Source organism: Emydura macquarii, unplaced genomic scaffold (genome assembly GCF_026122565.2).
Source record: "Emydura macquarii macquarii isolate MOO-44397 ecotype Brisbane River unplaced genomic scaffold, CSIRO-AGI_Emac_v2 contig_2417, whole genome shotgun sequence".
Taxonomy (NCBI): Eukaryota; Metazoa; Chordata; order Testudines; family Chelidae; genus Emydura; species Emydura macquarii.
Window position 1 is genome coordinate 2,745,297 of NW_027132554.1, and position 18,129 is coordinate 2,763,425.

General features: G+C 44.9%; 1 protein-coding gene across 3 annotated transcripts; it reads left to right on the forward strand.

Annotated features, from left to right (window-relative positions):
* The first annotated feature begins 560 nt into the window (after positions 1–560).
* DPH7 (diphthamide biosynthesis 7) lies at positions 561–16,819 on the forward strand. Of its 3 annotated transcripts, none has more exons than XM_067561560.1 (10): positions 561–661; positions 2,314–2,475; positions 5,203–5,345; positions 6,016–6,103; positions 7,017–7,111; positions 8,307–8,473; positions 8,799–8,871; positions 12,539–12,604; positions 12,784–12,956; positions 14,208–16,819. In XM_067561560.1, exons 2-10 carry the CDS (start codon positions 2,335–2,337, stop codon positions 14,672–14,674), a joined length of 1,413 nt encoding a protein of 470 aa, XP_067417661.1. In that variant the 5' UTR covers positions 561–661; positions 2,314–2,334; the 3' UTR covers positions 14,675–16,819. The 3 variants fall into 3 exon arrangements, with proteins under 3 accessions (XP_067417661.1, XP_067417660.1, XP_067417662.1); XM_067561559.1 differs by lacking the exon at positions 561–661 and adding an exon at positions 1,685–1,820; XM_067561561.1 differs by lacking the exon at positions 561–661 and adding an exon at positions 1,685–1,820 and having other exon boundaries at positions 14,211–16,819.
* The last annotated feature ends 1,310 nt before the right edge of the window (positions 16,820–18,129 follow it).

Genomic DNA, 18,129 nt, shown 5'->3' on the forward strand with positions numbered 1-18,129 from the left:
TGCAGATCTCTGCTCAACATACAGCTGTGATTAAAAATGTAAGGAATTGGATAAAGAGAATTAAATAGAGAAAATATTATAATACGATAGTATGAATCAGTGGTTCAGCCTCATTTAGAATCCTGAGTCCAGTATTTGTCTTTCAGCTCAGAAATAGATGTAAGCAGGGTATGAATGAGCTCTCCCCTGACATCTAGTGATGAGCCGGGGAAGAGGACTTCAGGAGCTGATGGGACTGCTTTGCCTAAATGATCACTTTTGGCTGGCGTTGATCCACAAGTCATGTTGTTGTTGTGGGCAGGTGTACTAAAGGGTTATTATCCTTGTGTAAATCAAGGCAGAACTGTGCTTGGCATACTCTGATGGAGGTATTCACCCTCAACTAAACTGCACTTGGTAGACATGGGAGCCAAAACGCAGTGGAGTTGAGAGGTGGGGTCTGCCTAAGGGTTCCAGATGCTATTTGACCCTTTTTCTTTCCACTGTGTAATAACAGGGCTGATTAAAACTCAGTTGAGTCTTATTTCAGACCAACAGAGCGACAATAGCCAGGTCTAGGTGTTAGATCTGCTTTGGAACAATATCTCTGATACAAAAGATTGCCTAGTCTCCACTACCAGTGAGACTTCCCCCATAACAGGTGAAATCACAGAGAGCTGTGGTAAGTGGTAGACTTCAAGACATCCCAGAGGGTGCAGGCCAGCTGACAGAGAGGAGTGGGGTAGAGGGGAGTGGAGCAGAGAGCAGCTAGTGGAGTAAGGTGCCTTTTGCCCCCCCACAGGGGGAGGTGAATTCTGCAGATGCACCTCTGAAGTCTGGGTTTTCACTGAACAAGCAAAACTCTGAGTGGGCTGCAGTGAAGGTAGAGGCACATTAAAGGAACTTTGGTTGTTGGACTTAAAAACCTGAAGCAGAATGACAGCCCCACCCCCACTGTAAGGGGATGCAGCGTGTACATAGACACTGCAGTGCCCTACCTAAGTCCTACCCCTCTGGGAGAGGTGGTTTTATTTTGTCAAAAAACCAGGACAATTCAGTGGGGAGGGGGTGTGTGTGATTGCAGTGTGTTCACCACCTCCGGTTTGTCCACCAAAGCTGCCTTCTGCGGACCAAACTCTAGCCTGGACCAGTCTGTAATTCTTCAGGGGAGTGCAGTGGGGGTAGGAAATCCCTGGGTGGGGAAGGGGAGCGCAGAGACGCTGGGGGTGTGGAGGGGAGCGAGTCCAGCCCCGCTCAGCTGAGAGCTCCCACTGCGGGGAGCCAGCGCCGCTTGCCGCAGGAACCTGGGGCCATTAGTTAGTTAGCAGCGGGCGGGCCGGGCCGGGTTCTCGGGCGGAAGCCAGGGCCACGGGCACTGCGGTGCGTTCAGCACAGCACCGCCCGCGCTGGTTTTCGCCAGGGCTCAGCCAGCGGGGCAGGACGGAGACGGGCAGCCGGAGCCCTGGCGGGGCGGGGCGGGGCGGAGGGCAGCCGCAGGGCGCCCGCCCCAGGCGGCGGGTGAAGAGTTGCTGGGAAAATCTCCGGGCTGGGCCTCGGCCGGCTCCCGAGGGCCGCTCGCTGGGCCAGGACCGGGCGGCGGCTCCCCCGCGAGACGAGCTGGCCGCGCGGGAAGAGTTAGAGCAGCCGGCGCGTGCCGCCCCGCTCCTGCCCGCCCGCCCCCCACTGTCCCTGCGCGGCCAATCAGACCGCGGCTAGCTGCCGGCGCTGCGCCCCTGGGCTGAGGCGAAGCTGCGCTGAGCTCCCCCCTCCGGCTGCTCGCGGTGCGGAGCGCTGAGCTCTGAAGGGCCGAGCCCGGCCCGCGCCGTCCGCTGCGCGCTGAGGTGAGCGGCAAGGCACAGCGCGGGGAAGGTGGGCGCGCGCGGGGGGGCCGGGGCCGCGAGTGAACGGACTGTGACTGGAAGCCTTGGCCACTCCCCCCAACGGCTGCTGCCTCTTCCGAGGCAGCTTGTGCCCCCACAGCGGGTGGGTGTGGGTGTGTGGGGGGCTAGCTGCGGCTCCCTGAGCCTGCCCGATATCCGCTTTCTCCGTATCCAGACGGCGGCCTTTGGTTCCCCACCGAACCGCTGCGCTAAGGCGCTGTGCGCGGGCAGGACCCTGGCTGCTCTGGGCCTGCGGGAGCAGGTCTTTGCATGGCACGGCTGGCTGGGCTGGCTTCTCCCGGGGAGCAGAGGTGCTGAGCCTAGGGTGTTTCTCAAGTGACCGGTCGCTCCACAGAGAGCTCGGCTGTGCTCCGCTCCCTGTGCCCCAGGCCCAGTCTCTGGGTTTCCCCCCTGCTTCCTGTCTCTGTTTCTCTCCCCTTGTTTTCTGTGCTAGGCAGCATGAGCGTGCTCTGACATGGCGCTGCAGTGCAAGACTCAGACTCTCCAAGTGGTAGACACGGAGTACAGCGCAGACGCCGTGGAGTGGTGCCCCGTGGAAGGCTGGCACAGTATCCTGGTTTGTGGCACCTACCAGCTAAAGAAACCCGATAGAAAGGTAAGTGACAGAAGTGATCGTGTAGGGAGGGCCGATGGCGCATGGTAACATAGGCCAGTCCTGACCTCTCATGCATTGTGTCAGCTGAGTTCAGCTTCCTTGAGTTTTCAGATTGTTGCTACCCCATCCTCAACAGTAAACTGCACGAATATGAAATCTTGATAGGACACCATATAAGAGAATAAGAACCTGACCTAACCCAAACCCCCAGATCCAGACAAGTCTGAACTCAGGCGAATTTCATACTGGATTCAAACGGCTCAGCTCACATCCATTTCTGAGTTGCACTGTGCATGTGTCTGCACTGTGAGGTGGGGTAGTTCCCTTGAAATGTAACATCTTATTTCTCAGGGACGGGGTGTGTGTGTGTGTGTCTCAGTCAGTGTCAGTCAGTCAGTCACCCTGCCTAGGCCTATGTGCAGGGAAAAAGACTCAAAATGGAGAGAGACAGGCAAACTAACAAAATTGGCAGCTGTACAGAATGTGGGAGGCATTTCTGGAGCATAAATACTTTCTACCTCAGTAAAAAGCACACAAAAAACACCAAACCCCCAATTGTGGAAGGATAGTTTTGCTGTAAAGCAGTTGTTCTTAACCTTTCCAGACTACTGTACCCCTTTCAGGAGTCTGATTTGTCTTATGTACCCCAAGTTTCACTTCACTTAAAAACTACTTGCTTACAAAATCAGACATAAAAATACAAAAGTATCACAGCACACTATTACTGAAAAATTGCTTGCTTTCTCATTTTTACCATATAATTATAAAAAATTGATTGGAATATAAATATTGTACTTACATTTCAGTGTATAGTGTATACAGCAGTATAAACAAGTCATTGTCTGTATGAAATTTTAGTTTTGCTAGTGCTTTTTATGTAGTGCTTTTTATGTTGTAAAACTAGGCAAATATTTAAATGACTTGGTGAACCCCCTGGATGACCTCTGCATACCCCTTGTTGAGAACTACTGCTCTAAAGCAAGGCTTATGTCATGTAATGAGACTGATTGTGTATATCTCTGTTTGTAGTTTTGGGATTCGATATTGGTCTTTGTTCCTACTTTTACTGAAAATCAAAAATAAAAAGAACTGAAGACTTGTTAGAAGAGCTTACAAGTCCTCTCTGTTTGCTACTTGCTTCCAGTATGTGAATAACTGTGTAGTTACAACATTGTGTTGGTTACGGGGTTGATGCATTAAGGCTGGATCTGAATTTAACTGTAGTGAGGGGTCCACCCATGGGAATTGAGTACAGGATCTGGCCCTTTATATTGTGTATCTTTATATATCTGGTAATTGGGTGTCTGATATTTTCATGTAAAGTGTGGTTCTACTCTGAAAATCACTGTAAAAATGGCATTGTGATTTTCACATTTGCTGTCTCCTAGTGACTCCAGATACACACACACACACACACACATTTTTACTTATTAACCAAGTGTGTGTGTATGTGTGTGTGGTTGTTTACCTTTTGTTGTTGCTTGGCTGCTTTTTTTCTTCTTTCTAACTGCTAGCTGTACAAACTCACTCTGAGAGCTGTGTGTGAAGCTGGGCTCTTCCTATGTCTTTCATTACTACCAGTAATAAAGATCCTTTGACAAATTACGCCCTCAGTGACACCTGTGCAGTTTCATTGGCCTTCAATGGTTACTCCGGTGTAACTGATTCGAACTTGGTTAATGATCTTGATGATTATGTCCAACATGGAATAGATCCCAATTCTCCCTTTTATAATTGTGTTGGCTGTGCAGGAGTATTAGGAGTAAAACACAACTAAAAAAGCCTACAATTAAAATGAGCATGTTTGAATCCTTGCAGCTGGAAAACTGCTGAGTAAAAAGTGACCAATTTTACAAGTCACTTTTTCAAAGCAGATCAGCACTTTGATTAGCTTCCATCAAATTCCAGAGCATTACCCTCTTGACATGCATACTCCCATATTGGAGACCACTTCCACAGCATCCTCACTGTAAACTGTGTTCTTGTCTGATCTTGAGAACTCAGCAGTGTACTTAGATGGGAGATTTCCAAGGAAGGCCTGGGTGGTGCATGATGCTGATTTAGCATCTTTCTTCAAGTCAGTCTTGAATCAGTACTCCAGCACAGTGTGAGAGGAGCTGAACTGTGGGAAGGTTGTCTTTCTGAAAGATGCAATAAAAAGGTATTGAACAGCAGATAAATGCTGTCGGTAGTGAGTATTAACAAGCCCACGGCTCTTTTCATAAGGGTAGAGGATATTAGCCCTTGTTTCCTAACCAAATATGAGCTCTCACTGCCTCTCTAAATTCCTTCTTGGTTAACTAAACATGGGAATCTAATACTCCTTCCTGCCCATAGCTGTTATCTAGTGTTGCTGAGCACTGTTGAACAGTTGCAAAATCTCATCCCAGAGCCAAGTGAAGTGATGCTTATTATCCCTTACCTACGTCCTAACAGAGCTTGGGGCCTGATTTTTCAGAGTTGCTGAGGGTGTGCAGATATCATTGGCTTTTGCAGGAGTTGTGGCTGTTCAGCATCTCTGAAAAATGGCACTCTTCATGATTTTCCCAAGGTCCCACAGCATGTTGTTGGTAGAACCGGGATCTCAACACAATCAGTGCTGCTCTGTCCCCTGCTCTAAGCTTCTCTTTCTGGCACGGTCTTTGAGGGAGAAATGTTACAATACATGAAGGAGGTGAGAAAATAGCTCCTAAGCTTACAGACTTCCCTTCCCTTTGTTCAATGCAGCCTGGTGTAAATCCCAGTGATAGTGATGAGCCCCACACACGGCTGGGTCGCCTCTACCTGTATCACTACAATGAAGAGCAGCCCTTCATACCTCTGACTGAAATTCAAAGGATTGAAACCGCCGCCATCCTAGACATCAAATGGTAATGCTGGCTAGTGAGGGGGGACATCAGGCTCCTTTGGCACTTGTGACCAAGGGTTCCCTGTGCCTGGACTGCTACTCTAGGTGTTCTTTCTGCCGTTATCTTGTACTGCAGTGATGAATAAGCAGCTTCTGGTGATCACAGTGCTGTACAGGGTTTCTGGCTCTTAGTTGAATAACTGCCGGGTTATTGTTCTGTTCTAGGGTGAGAAATCCCAGCAGATCACTGAGACTAGCTCTTGGTGCGGGCACCCTGACTGCTCTTGCACTGTGCTGCTGCGTGTCCAGCTTGGGAGCAGTTGTGTCAGTGCTTGTGGAGCCAGGGAAGTAGCCAGACAGACAGGAGCAGTGGGGGTGCTGCTCGTCAGTGGCTTTGAAAACGAAGTTGAAAACTTTTTTTTGAATTAATAAAAAAATAGTCGAAGTATGAGCTGAGGGCAGGCGGAGCTACGTTAGAGAGTGAGCTGGGTGCGCAGTAGAGCAAAAGCTGCATTAGGGGTGGGATCTTGTTTCCCTCAGCCCTCATGGGGAACAGGAGGTATGCAAATCAAGGGAGTTGCAGTAAGAGAGTCTGCTGCCTGGCTGAGACTTGTTTTTTCTAAAGTTATTAGACAATATAGCTTCTCCTTCATGACTTGAATTCAAGACCTAGTTGTCCATTACTCTTCCAGGTGCCACATTCCAGTTGCAGAACATCCTATGCTGGGCATTGCAAATGCCAAGGGAGCTGTGGAGCTCTGCCACCTGACTGGAAGTGAGGTAGGTGGCTGGGATGCAAGTCATTAAAGAAGAATAGCCTTAACTTAAATGTCTCTAGCTTCATTTGTAATGTCAAAGGCTTTACAGTGTGGTGTTAATAAAAAGGGTGTTGAAGGCTCCATGGTGCTCTCAGTGACTCCAGGGCAAATGTGTTCAGTTTACAAGTGAAATTTTTTTGGGGTGTCATTTTTCCTAAATGCCAACGCCAAAAATTTGTCCCTGAGATCTGGGAGTCAAGCTGGGCTCTATCCATCTATGAAGAGTGGGAGCTGAGGGGAGAAACAGGGAGGGGGTGGGGAAATGAGGACAGAGCTTGGGGCTCTTCAGTAGCTGGGTAAAAGAAACAACTGTTGAAAAAGCAGTTGGCAAGATAGAACTCTGAAAAGAGAGTCATGGAAGTCCAAGAAAGAGAGTTTTGAGGAGGAGCATGTGGGCGGTTGTTGAAGGCAGCATAGAGATTGAGTGTGGAGGAGGGGCTCTGTGACTCAGTGAGGAAGATGTTATTGGTGACCAGAGGGCAGTTTCAATGGAGTGGAGAGAGCAGAAGCCAGCCTAAGGGGAAGTTAGGACACTGTGGCTAGATGGCCCTGTAGCCGCAATGAGCTTTGAAATAGAGGAGCTGCTGGGGTGGAAGTCGGGTAGGGAAATAGGAGTCAATGAGTTTAAGGACAGGAAATGGGAGGCAGAGGGGAAAGGACACCGTGTGGATAGTAGTCCTTGTATCTAGCACTTGGGTGACTTATATGTTAGGATTTTTCTCTTCTACAACGCCAAGAATCCTAAAATTCTTGTGTGTATGAATGTACTGCATCCCTGTAATGCAGCCACCTGTGGGGTCCCCCAATGAGGGGTGAAAGTCTGTGTGGTTGTTGCTGTCTTCCTGATCTTGATCAATTCCTTTTCTTTCCAGTAGAAGAACAGCTGCATGTTGGAGCCACTCAGCAGTGTTGATTTAGGAGCACAGTGCATTGCTTTGTCTCTGGATTGGTCCACAGGACGGGAGCAATGGTGAGATGGGGAATTGTAGTGTGGCACTTTGTTGTAGTTTGTGTGTGCATATGAGAGAGAGTCCATTGTCACTTCCACAGTCCCGGCGCTCAAGCGGCTTAGAACTGCCATTCAGGCTCCTTCATGCAGAAACTTTTACCACGGAGACTGTGCTTATGAACCATTAACAGGGAAATGTCTTGGCAGCTTCAGTGCATATGTAAAATCTAAACCCGACTTATTTTGAGCCCCAGTAGTCCTGTCATGGGGAAGTTGAGAGAGTCTGTCTAGAAGTGGCTGCTCTCCAGTCTGTTCCCAGAGTTGATTCCAGGAACATCATACCCATGTAAAATTAAATAAATTAGATGTCACCCTTGGGGTGAAGGGGACTGTTTTCAAAGTTAGGGGGAGAGAGAAGTGTGGACTGATCACAGGGCTGGGAGCCAGGGGAGTTCTGTAATTGACATAGTTTAACTTAATTTGATATCTTTTTTTAATTGCTTGTACCCCTCATACCATGTCTGTGCACACTGTTTAATGAATTGACAAAACTTCTGGCCTTGGGAAAGCCCCTTTGCGTATACCTCTTCTTCCTCATCTTTAAAAAGGGATAATCATTATCTGTCTTGATGGAAAGGGGCATCCCTGTAAAGTCTGTTGCTGCTGCTGCTTAATGACTTGGGAAGCAAAAGGCCTTCTCCCTCCCATGGGGCTGAACATGCAGCCTCTGCAGCATTCCCAGCCCCTGCAGACCCAGTGAGTGGGAGAGCTGTATGGGAAATGTCCCAGCTCTCCTGTGTGGCAATCTTAATGAGTGTTTCAATACAGTTTTGGAGCTTATGGTTGACCAAAGACCTTATTTCAATTAATGACCCATGTCAGCATGAGCCGATCATTTCCTGTTTGAGAGCAGTGGGTTGGGATTGTGAATACTGCCATGCCTCCTGTGCCGTGTGGACTGAAGATGAAATCCAGGTCTTGAGGGCAGGGGATAGGTGCACTCTGCAGATTCACAGCATTGGTGTCTGCTTGGAAGCCTTGCTCCCCCAGTGTCTCTCCATGTCTATGGTAATAGACAGAAACTCATCATCTGTGTGTTAACTGGTTGTTTCAGGCTGTAACGTGGCTTCATGTGTGAAGGAGAAAGTCAATGGATGAAATGCTGGGACTCGAGTTGTCTTAAACTCTAATTTGTTGTCTCTCTTTCCTGCTGTAGTGGGCACCCACTGAGAGTGATCAGCAGTGATTCAAAAGGGAAGCTGAACCTACTGTCAATAGATGAGTCTGCTCCTTCTGTGCACATCCTCAGCCAGTGGAAGGCTCACGACTTTGAGGCCTGGATTGCAGCTTTTAATTACTGGGACACACACATTGTGTATTCAGGTCTGTGAACAACAAACGGTTTTTCAGGGGGACAGAAAAATATTCAAGATTTTAGGTAGGGCTCTTTCTAACCCTTTCCCCTCTCTGATCCTACCTCACACTTTTGGATGAAGTGAAATCTTTGTGGCACATGCAACAGCTCTGCCCTTCGTTCCATTGAAAATAGCAAGTCCTGCTGTGATCTTCTGGGTGCAACAGCAGTAAGGGCATTGTCTCCTGCTGTAATCATGCTCCAGGGTCATCAAATCTCAGCTTCTTGGAATGCAGCTATGCTGCACTGATTTCCCAAATAGTGTTAATACAGAGCCATTCTCTCTTTGTACAGGTGGAGATGACTGCATGCTGAGGGGCTGGGACACCAGGCGCTGTCCAGAGACGCCTATCTTCACCAGCGAGAGGTAACTAAGACAGTTGGACGTAGAATGGTGATGCATGACTGACTGACTGACTGACTGTGTCCTCTCCCAAGAGTCCAGTTAAATTTAGATTTCAGTTTTTAACCATTCAAGGCACTCCATAGTCTTGTACATCTGTGCCCATTGTTCTGCTGCCTTTGGTTAGTAAGCTGCCACTTTGGGTGCTAGATCATTTGGACTCACATTGTGGTGTTGGTGCCCAGCTGGGGATTTGGGGAAGGTGGCAAGGAAGGGATCCTACCTCTCTTCCAAGGCTGTGGCATGACAGTGGAGCCACTTTATAACCTCTATGCTACTCTTGTGACTGGAGTAGTCTCCAGCCTCTATGCTCGGTGGATGTCCTGGCTCCATCCCTGTCCCCAGCAAAATTACTGCTATGTGGTAGCATGTGTGGATTCCTGTGGAGCTGGAGCCCAAGGAAATATGGGATTGCATGCCTTCCCAGCTCCCTCCTGTCTCTCTGCCAGTTCTCTCCCCACCCCCCACTTTAGGCAGTTTTTTCTACATCTGTGGTGCTGCAGCCAGGATTTCACCCAGTCATAACTTGTAGATAATGTTTAACCTGGATGTTCAATCAAGCTAATTGTTGTCTCAAATGCAAACCCTTCAAGAGTTGATCTCACTTTACATAGTCTTGTGGTTTATTAGTTTTTACGTAATGTGGGGGCACCTAGGAATGAGAAGGAGACACAAGTTTGCAGTGTGAGATGACAGCAAAAAGGTCCTCTATGCAATTCTGGGCTGCATATGCAGAGGCTTCACAGAACAGGGAGGGGATAGTCCCCATTCAACAGAGCTGATGGTCAGGTGATGGTCAACACCTGGGCCCCTCAGTACCAGAAAGATATTAACACATTGGAGAGAACTTGGAGAGGAGCGGTACAAATTGATCAGAGAGATGGAGGGATTGACTTATGCAGGAAAAATAAGAGCTGTAACAAACATGTGCAACTTGCCTAAGAAATTACTAATGTGGGAGAGATAAGGCTACAAAGATTTGAAAGGTGTAAATGCCAAGTATGCACTAGAATTAGTATAGTACAAGGATCTACAACAAAAAGATATGCTCATCCATAATCAAATGGAAATTAAGAGGCAAAATTTAGTCTAGATGGAAGAACATCCTGACAAAGCGCTATTGGGCTATAGAATGCTTTTCTCAAAGGGAAGTATTTAAAAATCCATTACTGGACTGAATGCTAGAAAATGTCCTGCACTAGCCTCAGGGAAATGAAGAGACCTATTAAATCCTCCAGTCCATATGAGGCCTGGTCTGCACTGCCGTGCTGGATTGACAGGAGATATGCAAACTAAGTACTGTAGAATGCGTGTATCTCCAGTCGACTTACTTGCGCTTCCTTACCACGGTGTCTTCACTATGCTGTGCTGATAGGAAATGCCCTCCGGTCGATGCAGCATTACTCTTTTCTGGGGGGATGGAGTTACTACGTTGAACGGAGAGCACTTCTGTGATCAATTGAGTGGGTCTTCACTAGCCGCTCAATTGATCCAACTGTGTTGATCCATGGAGCCCGATGCGGTGGAATCTGTATAGACATACCCTCAGTCTGGGATTCTGTTCTTTTGCCTGCCTTCCTTTCTGCAGCCCCAACTAAAATGATGGAAATGGGTTCTTCTTAAAAGAAGGGGCTTGATGGAGACCAAAAAATAAACTTCCAAGAGTAATGTTGTTATCTGCATTTTTAAATGATTAAAGATAGGGCAGCTTTTTGCTAAACTTTTATTTTCTCTCCCCTCCCCTCCTTTCACATTAATTTCTTTTGTAGTTGTGTTTTTACTAGACATACCCTACAATTAAAACAGTGTGTACAACTTTTCAGCTAAATTCTGTTTATAATCCTGATAAGAAACTAAGGTTTATTGTTAATTACTACTTGGGGAACTATATCAATCCCTCTGGTGTGTAGCTGTTTTGCAGAAAACCAGGCCCCATCGTGCCATAAATTTGCTCCTCTGTGTGTCTTGGAATTGTTGCCAATGAATACTCTCCTGCTAGAAAGCTGTGTGACAGGAGTATTGCTCTTAAAAAAAAAACCTCAAGACACACATGGGCAGTCAGAGCTTATATATTCTAAGGCCAGAAGGGACCACTATGATCATGTAGAGTTACCTGTGTAACACAGGCCAGATAAATTTCCCTGAATCAATTCCTGTTTGAACTAGAGCAGATCTTCTAGAAAAACATCAATCTGAATTAAAAAATTGCCAGAGATGGAGAATCAACCACAACCCTTAATAAATTGTTCCAAAGGCTAATTACCCGTACTGTAAAAATGTATGCCTTATTTCCAGTCTGAATTCGTCTCCTTTCAACTTCCAGCAACTGGATCTTGTTATATCTTTTTCTGCTAGAATGAAGAGCCCATTATAAAAAAAAAAAAATTGTTCCCCAGTTAGGCTTTTATTAACTATGATCAAGTCACCCCTTACCCTTCTCTTTGTAAGTTAAATACATTGAGCTCCGTGAGTCTACTCTAAGCATGTTTTCCAGCCCTTTAATCATGCTCAAGGCTCTTCTCTGCACCCTCTCCAATAACTAATATCCTTCTTGAACTGTGGACACCAGAACCAGACACAGTATTCCAATAGCAGTTGCACTAGTGCCAAATACAGAGAGAATGTAATTTTCCTACTTGAGATTTGCCTGTTTAGTCATCTAATGATCACATTTGCCCTTTTGCCCACAGGTTTGCACTGGGAGCTCATGTTCAGCTGATTATCCACCATGACCACGAAGTCTTTTTCAGTCACTGCTTCCCAGGATAGGGTCCCCCAACCTGTCAATATGGCCTGCATTCTTTCTTCCTAGATGTATGACTTTACATTTGGCTATATTAAAATGCATATTGTTTATTTCCATCCAACTTACCAAGCGATCCAGATCGCTCTGTGTAAGTGATTTGTCCTCTTCAGTATTTACCACTCCCCCTAACTTTGAGTCATCTGAAAACGTTATCAGTAGTGATTTTGGTTTCTTTGAGATCATTGATTGAAATATGTTAAATAGCATAGAGCCAAGAACTGATCCCTATAGGACCCCACTAGAAACACAAGTGCTCAATGATGATTCCCTGTTTACATTCATTCTTTGAGACCTGTCAGTTAGCCACCTTTTAATCAATTTAATATATGACATATTAATTTTGTATTGACTTAATTTTTAATTAAAATATTGTGTGGTACCAAGCCAGACTTCTGTAAGGCGTGTATTACATAAATGCTATTACCTAACTATCAACCTAACTTGTAATCGCAAATCTAATCAAACTAGCTATCAATCTAATTTTGTAATCTCATTTAAAAAAAAAAATCAAGTTAATTTGACAAGATCTATTTCCCATACCCCAGGTTGCTGGGTATGAATCATATTAGCCTCCTTTAATGTACTGAGTCCTATATCAGCCATTCCATTATTTTACCTGGAATTGGCGACAGGACTACTCTCTTCCTGTGTGCTGCACTACAATCACTATTCTGGGATTTAAGGCTGTCCTTAACTCATTGTAAGAAACTTTGTTGCAATGAAGGTCACCCTAGAACTCTCCAACTTTGAGAACAAAAGAAACTGTCATCTCACTTTGTGCACTCTTTCTTGTTCTCCATTCTCATACACGTCATTCCTTTGCAGACATTCAATGGGTGTGTGCAGCATTCAGTGCAGTCCACACCGGGAGTATCTTGTGGCTACAGGAAGGTGAGTTCTCTCTAGATACTCTTACTGACATCCCCCACCTGCCTCATTATTTGCAGTCCATGGCTGCTTCCCCAGAAGCTCTTGTGGGAGTAGGTTGACATCAGTGGAGTGTGGCAGAGAGCACATTGCTTCCTCTTTTTTTCCTTCTGTGCATGTTTATTTATGGTGTTTGTTTCCAGCTATGATGAACATGTCCTCCTGTGGGACACCAGGAACATGAAACAGCCATTGGCAGACACCCATGTTCAGGGTGGAGTTTGGAGGCTGAAGTGGCACCCGACACGTGAGCACTTGCTGTTGGCTGCTTGTATGCATAATGGATTCAAAATTCTTGACTGCCAAGGAAGTATGGGTGAGTGTTCAACAGAGCGGGAAAGCTTTTCCCCCTCCTCCACACTCCGCTGTTCATCTTCCCTGACTGCGGATGGAAGGGAAGGCCAGTGGATGCTAGTGCACTGAGTAAATGGTAGAAATATACTAATACTGTCAAGAAGCCTAGGTGTTCTATCCATCTCAGGGCAGCACTACTCACTTGTAAGAACTCCTTGCTTGACATGTGAACTCCTCTGTCCTTCCCCAGACTGACTCTTAGTGGACCAGCAGTTTTATTATATCATTTTAAAGTGGTCTCTCCACTCATAGTGCCAGGGACACTGTAACTACTGACTTGTAACCATTGACTAGTTTTCAGTTACATTATGCAAACCCTTGCATTCTGGCATGAGGGTAGTAGCCATTCATGTGGCTACTTCAGTTTGTTGCTTCATCCAAATGATAGGAGGACAAGACACTTCTGAAGGTCTGATTGCCTCATAGATGCTTCTTGTGAACTTGGTAATAAATATCCTGAGCTAACACATCTGCTGTTGAGAAGCTGGTTATTGCCCCAAACAACCTCTAAACCAGTCCAAAGCAGTTACTGCACAATGTTTAGGTGTAAGTTATAGCCTGCATTTGTGTTCAGGCCATGCTACACAGGACTGCAGTCAGATTCCTGGTTATGCCAGTGTCTGGCTTACAACCTTGGGCAAGTCACCCAACCTCTCTGTGAAGTGGGGATAATACTTCACGTTGGAAGGGGTGATGAGGATGAACTGATTAATATCTGTGCAGCAATTTGTAGTTGAAAAGTGCTATAGTTGATTAGTGCTAAACTGTATCACTTGATCACTTAAAAGGTGGTCTCCACCTCATGGAATGCAAGTTTAGAGGCTCAGTGGGGAGAACAACCTGCCATAAAAGAATGTAGTCTATAGATCTTGGCAATCATAGCAAGACTGACTTACATGGTGCCTCTCCTCTGAGCCCTTTGTTAAGAGCTGCATGGGTATGCTGATCTTCTTCTCCCCTCCAATGAACTGAGTGAAGATGAGGCTATACTATAAATAGGCATTGAAAAGTTGATGGGGAGAACTTCCTTTTTACCTTTGCCTCATTTCTTCTTGAAGGCGTCTGATTCTTTTTGTCATGCGAAGGAGAATGGTAACCAGTAACACTTGAGGTTGAATAGGAGAATTCTTCCTGACTAAATTTTCAGCAGCTAGCAGACAAGCTACCTCAAACTGGGCTTCACAGCTTGATTTCCATTTATTTTTCTTTTTAGCAGAAAACACCGAAGAATGCACTGTTGTGTCATCCTACATCTTGCATAACTCCTTGGCTTATGGAGCTGATTGGTCAAGACTCTCCCCACAGGATCCCTTGGCTGTAAAACAGGATCCACTTTCTGCACCTGACTTGCCTGAGGGACCAGTGGCAAGTTCAGATCAAGGCGGCAAAAAACTGGATCTGCAAATCCAGACCCTGAAGATAGTTTATGAATCTCCTACAGCTACCTTTGATGTAGTATTAGATGAGGAGGGTGAAGGCACTGCCTCACAGGTCAGAGCAGAGAGTGGCTCTGACCCTCAGTCTCAGCGTCCTGATGGAAGGGGATTGGATACCAAGAGCGATCAAACTGAATTAGCAAAGGCTCAAAGAGAGATCAGCATCCTAGCAACTTGTTCATTTTATGATAACATCCTACATGTTTGGAAATGGGAAACAAGTCAAATTAACCCTTCAGAGTAAACTATTAAATATTATTCCCAGTCTAAAAACACAGTTTCACTTGAACAGCCTTGGAAAGCCCCTCCGTCTCAATGTCCCAGAGGGAAAGTATAGGAGGCTTTCTGTATTGAGAGCTACCTCTGCAGCCTATGCCCAGTATAACTTTCACTGTTTTTTTTCCAGTTTTATTGCCTGGGAGCTCACGGCCCCTCAGTCTCTGAAGACCTATACTGTTAAATTAAGGCAACTGCATTCTTAGCATTTTGTCTAACTCTGACTAAACCAAAATGAGTAGTCTCCTGCCTTTCCTGAGGGACACAGTAAAACATGGGTGCCTCTACTTAACTGTCTCTTGCTGTTGTGGTTCAGAGTGATGGTGGTGCATTTCAAGGGATGCTTCTTCAGGCATTAAATTTACCTCCCTGGATGACTAATCCATGTTCATAAGTCTTGCCTCCAGTTCCAGAGATGTGGACGAGTGCCACCTTTCCCATTCCTTTTACCCAACAGAACCCAGTGTCCCTCCCTTCCCCCCAACAATCAAACCTTGCTGCAGCACTAAATTATATAAATCCACAATTACATAATAGCCACAAAGTTTGGATTTGAACATTCAAGGGGGTTTATAGGGGGCGTTTGAATATAAGCCTAGTTCACTGTGTGACGTGTTTTGTAAACTGCTGTGTGGTGTGAGGAGATGCTGCACAGGGAACCTGCCTATAGTGAGCTGGGATACAGAGAGATTCCTTTTAGAACAAAATCCCAGATTGTCTCAAATGTACATGACAGAAGAGATTGCATGTGCAGCTACAGTGAAGTTATGTACTGAAAAGTAGCTTAATCAGAAGGATTCTGCTGTGGCGGCATATGTGTAATTTTACACCTAATTTATTGCATGAGAACATGTTGACTTTCAAGTTATCACTGTTAACAAGCACCACTTGGTTTTGCATAGATCATGCAGTGAGTCTCACTGTATATTAGTGCTTGCAGCAAAGAAACCCTTAACAACAACAAATTCATATCCCTGATATTCTGAGAGAGAGAGAGACCTATAAAATGAGACCAGATCCAAGGTAGGTTTAAAAAAAATAATAACTTTTTCAGCTTAAATCTCAAAACCCTCACACCCCATTGACAACAATTCCTGATGATCTTTACAAATCTAAAAATATTGCAACCCTAACTAGGATGTCTCCAGAATTCCTTGAAATTGCTGATATTTCATAGTAAGGGCAAGGCACTACACTAATGGGGCACTACCTTGGGGGTCCTGATTATCATCCTCCAAAAACCAGCTTAAAATATTTAACTTCCAGCTTGTATGGTTTTTATTTGAGAATCGTAGTGAATCATTAGCCTAGAAAGGAAGAAACACCAGCAGCAACTATAGTTTTTCTAACAGTAAATTCAAACAGCTATTAAAACCAAGTACAGAAATAACTAAGCTGCTTAATGCACAAAACCTCATTTGAGTGTACCATGTGTATTTTGGAACACCTTTTTTGAGTGCTGTCATATAGAGATGCATATCAGCATTGTGAACAAAAGTTTTTGTTAAAAAAACTATTTTTGGACATTTCTAAAATAAAAACATTTAAGTGAATTACATCTCTTATTTATGAGTTGAAAAGCTCCAAGGAAACTCAATATGTTGGTTCTGTTCAGTGGTATCTGCTGCTGGATTTCAGAAACAGTTTGGATTATCGTTAAAACAGATACCCACCAAGCAACACATGCTTTATGCTTTCATTTTGTATGAGGGATTATGTTGCTGAGAACCAAGACTAAAGAACAAGAAACTGTCAGGGATTATTCTACCAAATGTGAAATGATTCTGTCTAGGAGATAGCAAAAAGAAATGAGGAATAGAATTGAAGAGATGAGATGAAAATGTGTTATAGAGGAATAAGTATTTATTATGCAGACGAGGTGTGATCCTTGACCAGACTATGACTTTTAGATGAGATTAGGACAGTCTGTTCATTTTTAGAGCTATTAAATCAAGCTATATTCTTATGTGAAGTCCAGCTATGCCAGTGTAGGTTTGTTTCCCACACTTGTCTTACCAAGTCAGTTAGGTGGCCTAAGTGCCCTGCTTCTCTCATTCACAGTATAACATTTTGTGTTTAGTGTAGCTATTAAAGTAATTTCTTTCCTTGAAAAGTTCACTGCCTGACTGAGAATGATTAAGACAGGACCCTGGGGAAAACAATATCCAGAAAGAAAGGGATGCAAAAGGTGACTTGGCACACACTGTTCAGTTTGAGAGATTTTTGTTAGGGAAACTTCCCCTTTCTCCAGCTCTGCTACTAATTATATCCCATTCTACTACCCAAAATAATCTGAGTGAACTATTGCACCATGCTCTCTAGTGGGTTATTGAACATGCAGACTGATCGTGATCCTTCTCAGATGGTAGACATTCTGCTCAGCAGTGGCTCACTCTGCTTGTTAAAATTTAGTTTCCATGAGTTACATATATATATATATATATATATATATATATATATATATTAGTACATATGAACTTCTATTTTCAGCCTTTCAGTTCTTTGCCCAATGTACCCTCTTCATCCTTAAATTGCTATATAGCCTTTGATGGCTTTGTCTTTCAAGTACTGCAGCATTGTCCAAATTCCTGCTGTTCTTAGTAGACCAAATAGCATCAGAGAGTCCACTGATGCTATTCTTGTAGGGGTAGAAGGATTTTGCCCTTAGTCTAATTTGAAAAGGCTTTAACGCTTATTTACTGGCACATCAATGATTTTTTTAAGAGCCTTTAGCTGTTGTAGCATGTTTGGAACTAGTGAAGTGTTGCTAATGTGCACAGAATGTGCTCACCTCTAGGTAATTTGCTGAACTGGAAAGTGTTTTGTATTGTTAGATCTCACAAAAACCAGTTGATGAATCCATAACATAGATCCAACCGTTTCAGGCTTATCTGAGGATAGCCGTGAGCTGGAAAACCATTCTAGATAACATGTATTTCCCAAGTGTCTTGTTGTGTTTCAGAACTCCTGAATAGAGCTGGGCAACTAGATTTTTTTTTGTTAATGGCCAGTCTGAAAACATTTTCAGGTTGAACCCCAAACAAAATGTTTCAAAACTTTTGCTGGATCAAAAATTCCAAATAGGGTCAAAACAAAATGTTTCATTTGGACCTGAAATTTCTCATTTCAATTTTGGGCATTTTGATTTGCAAAGGAGGACTCCCATTACAACCTTTAGCCCACTGGTTATGGCGTTTCCCCAGATGGTAGGTCTTGAACCAACACTAGTTTGTGGGAAGGGTCAGGTGGTGCCCCATGGGTGCTTTCAACCTTTCCCCTAGGCAGCGGCAGCACAAAGGAAAACCTGAAGCAGGTACAGGCTACTGACTGCTATTTGGCTCAGGCCACTTCTCTGTGCAGCTGTCTAGATCCTGCTCTTGGCTGCCTTTGGACAGCAGGCAGTGAGTGGGAAGAGGGATCTGG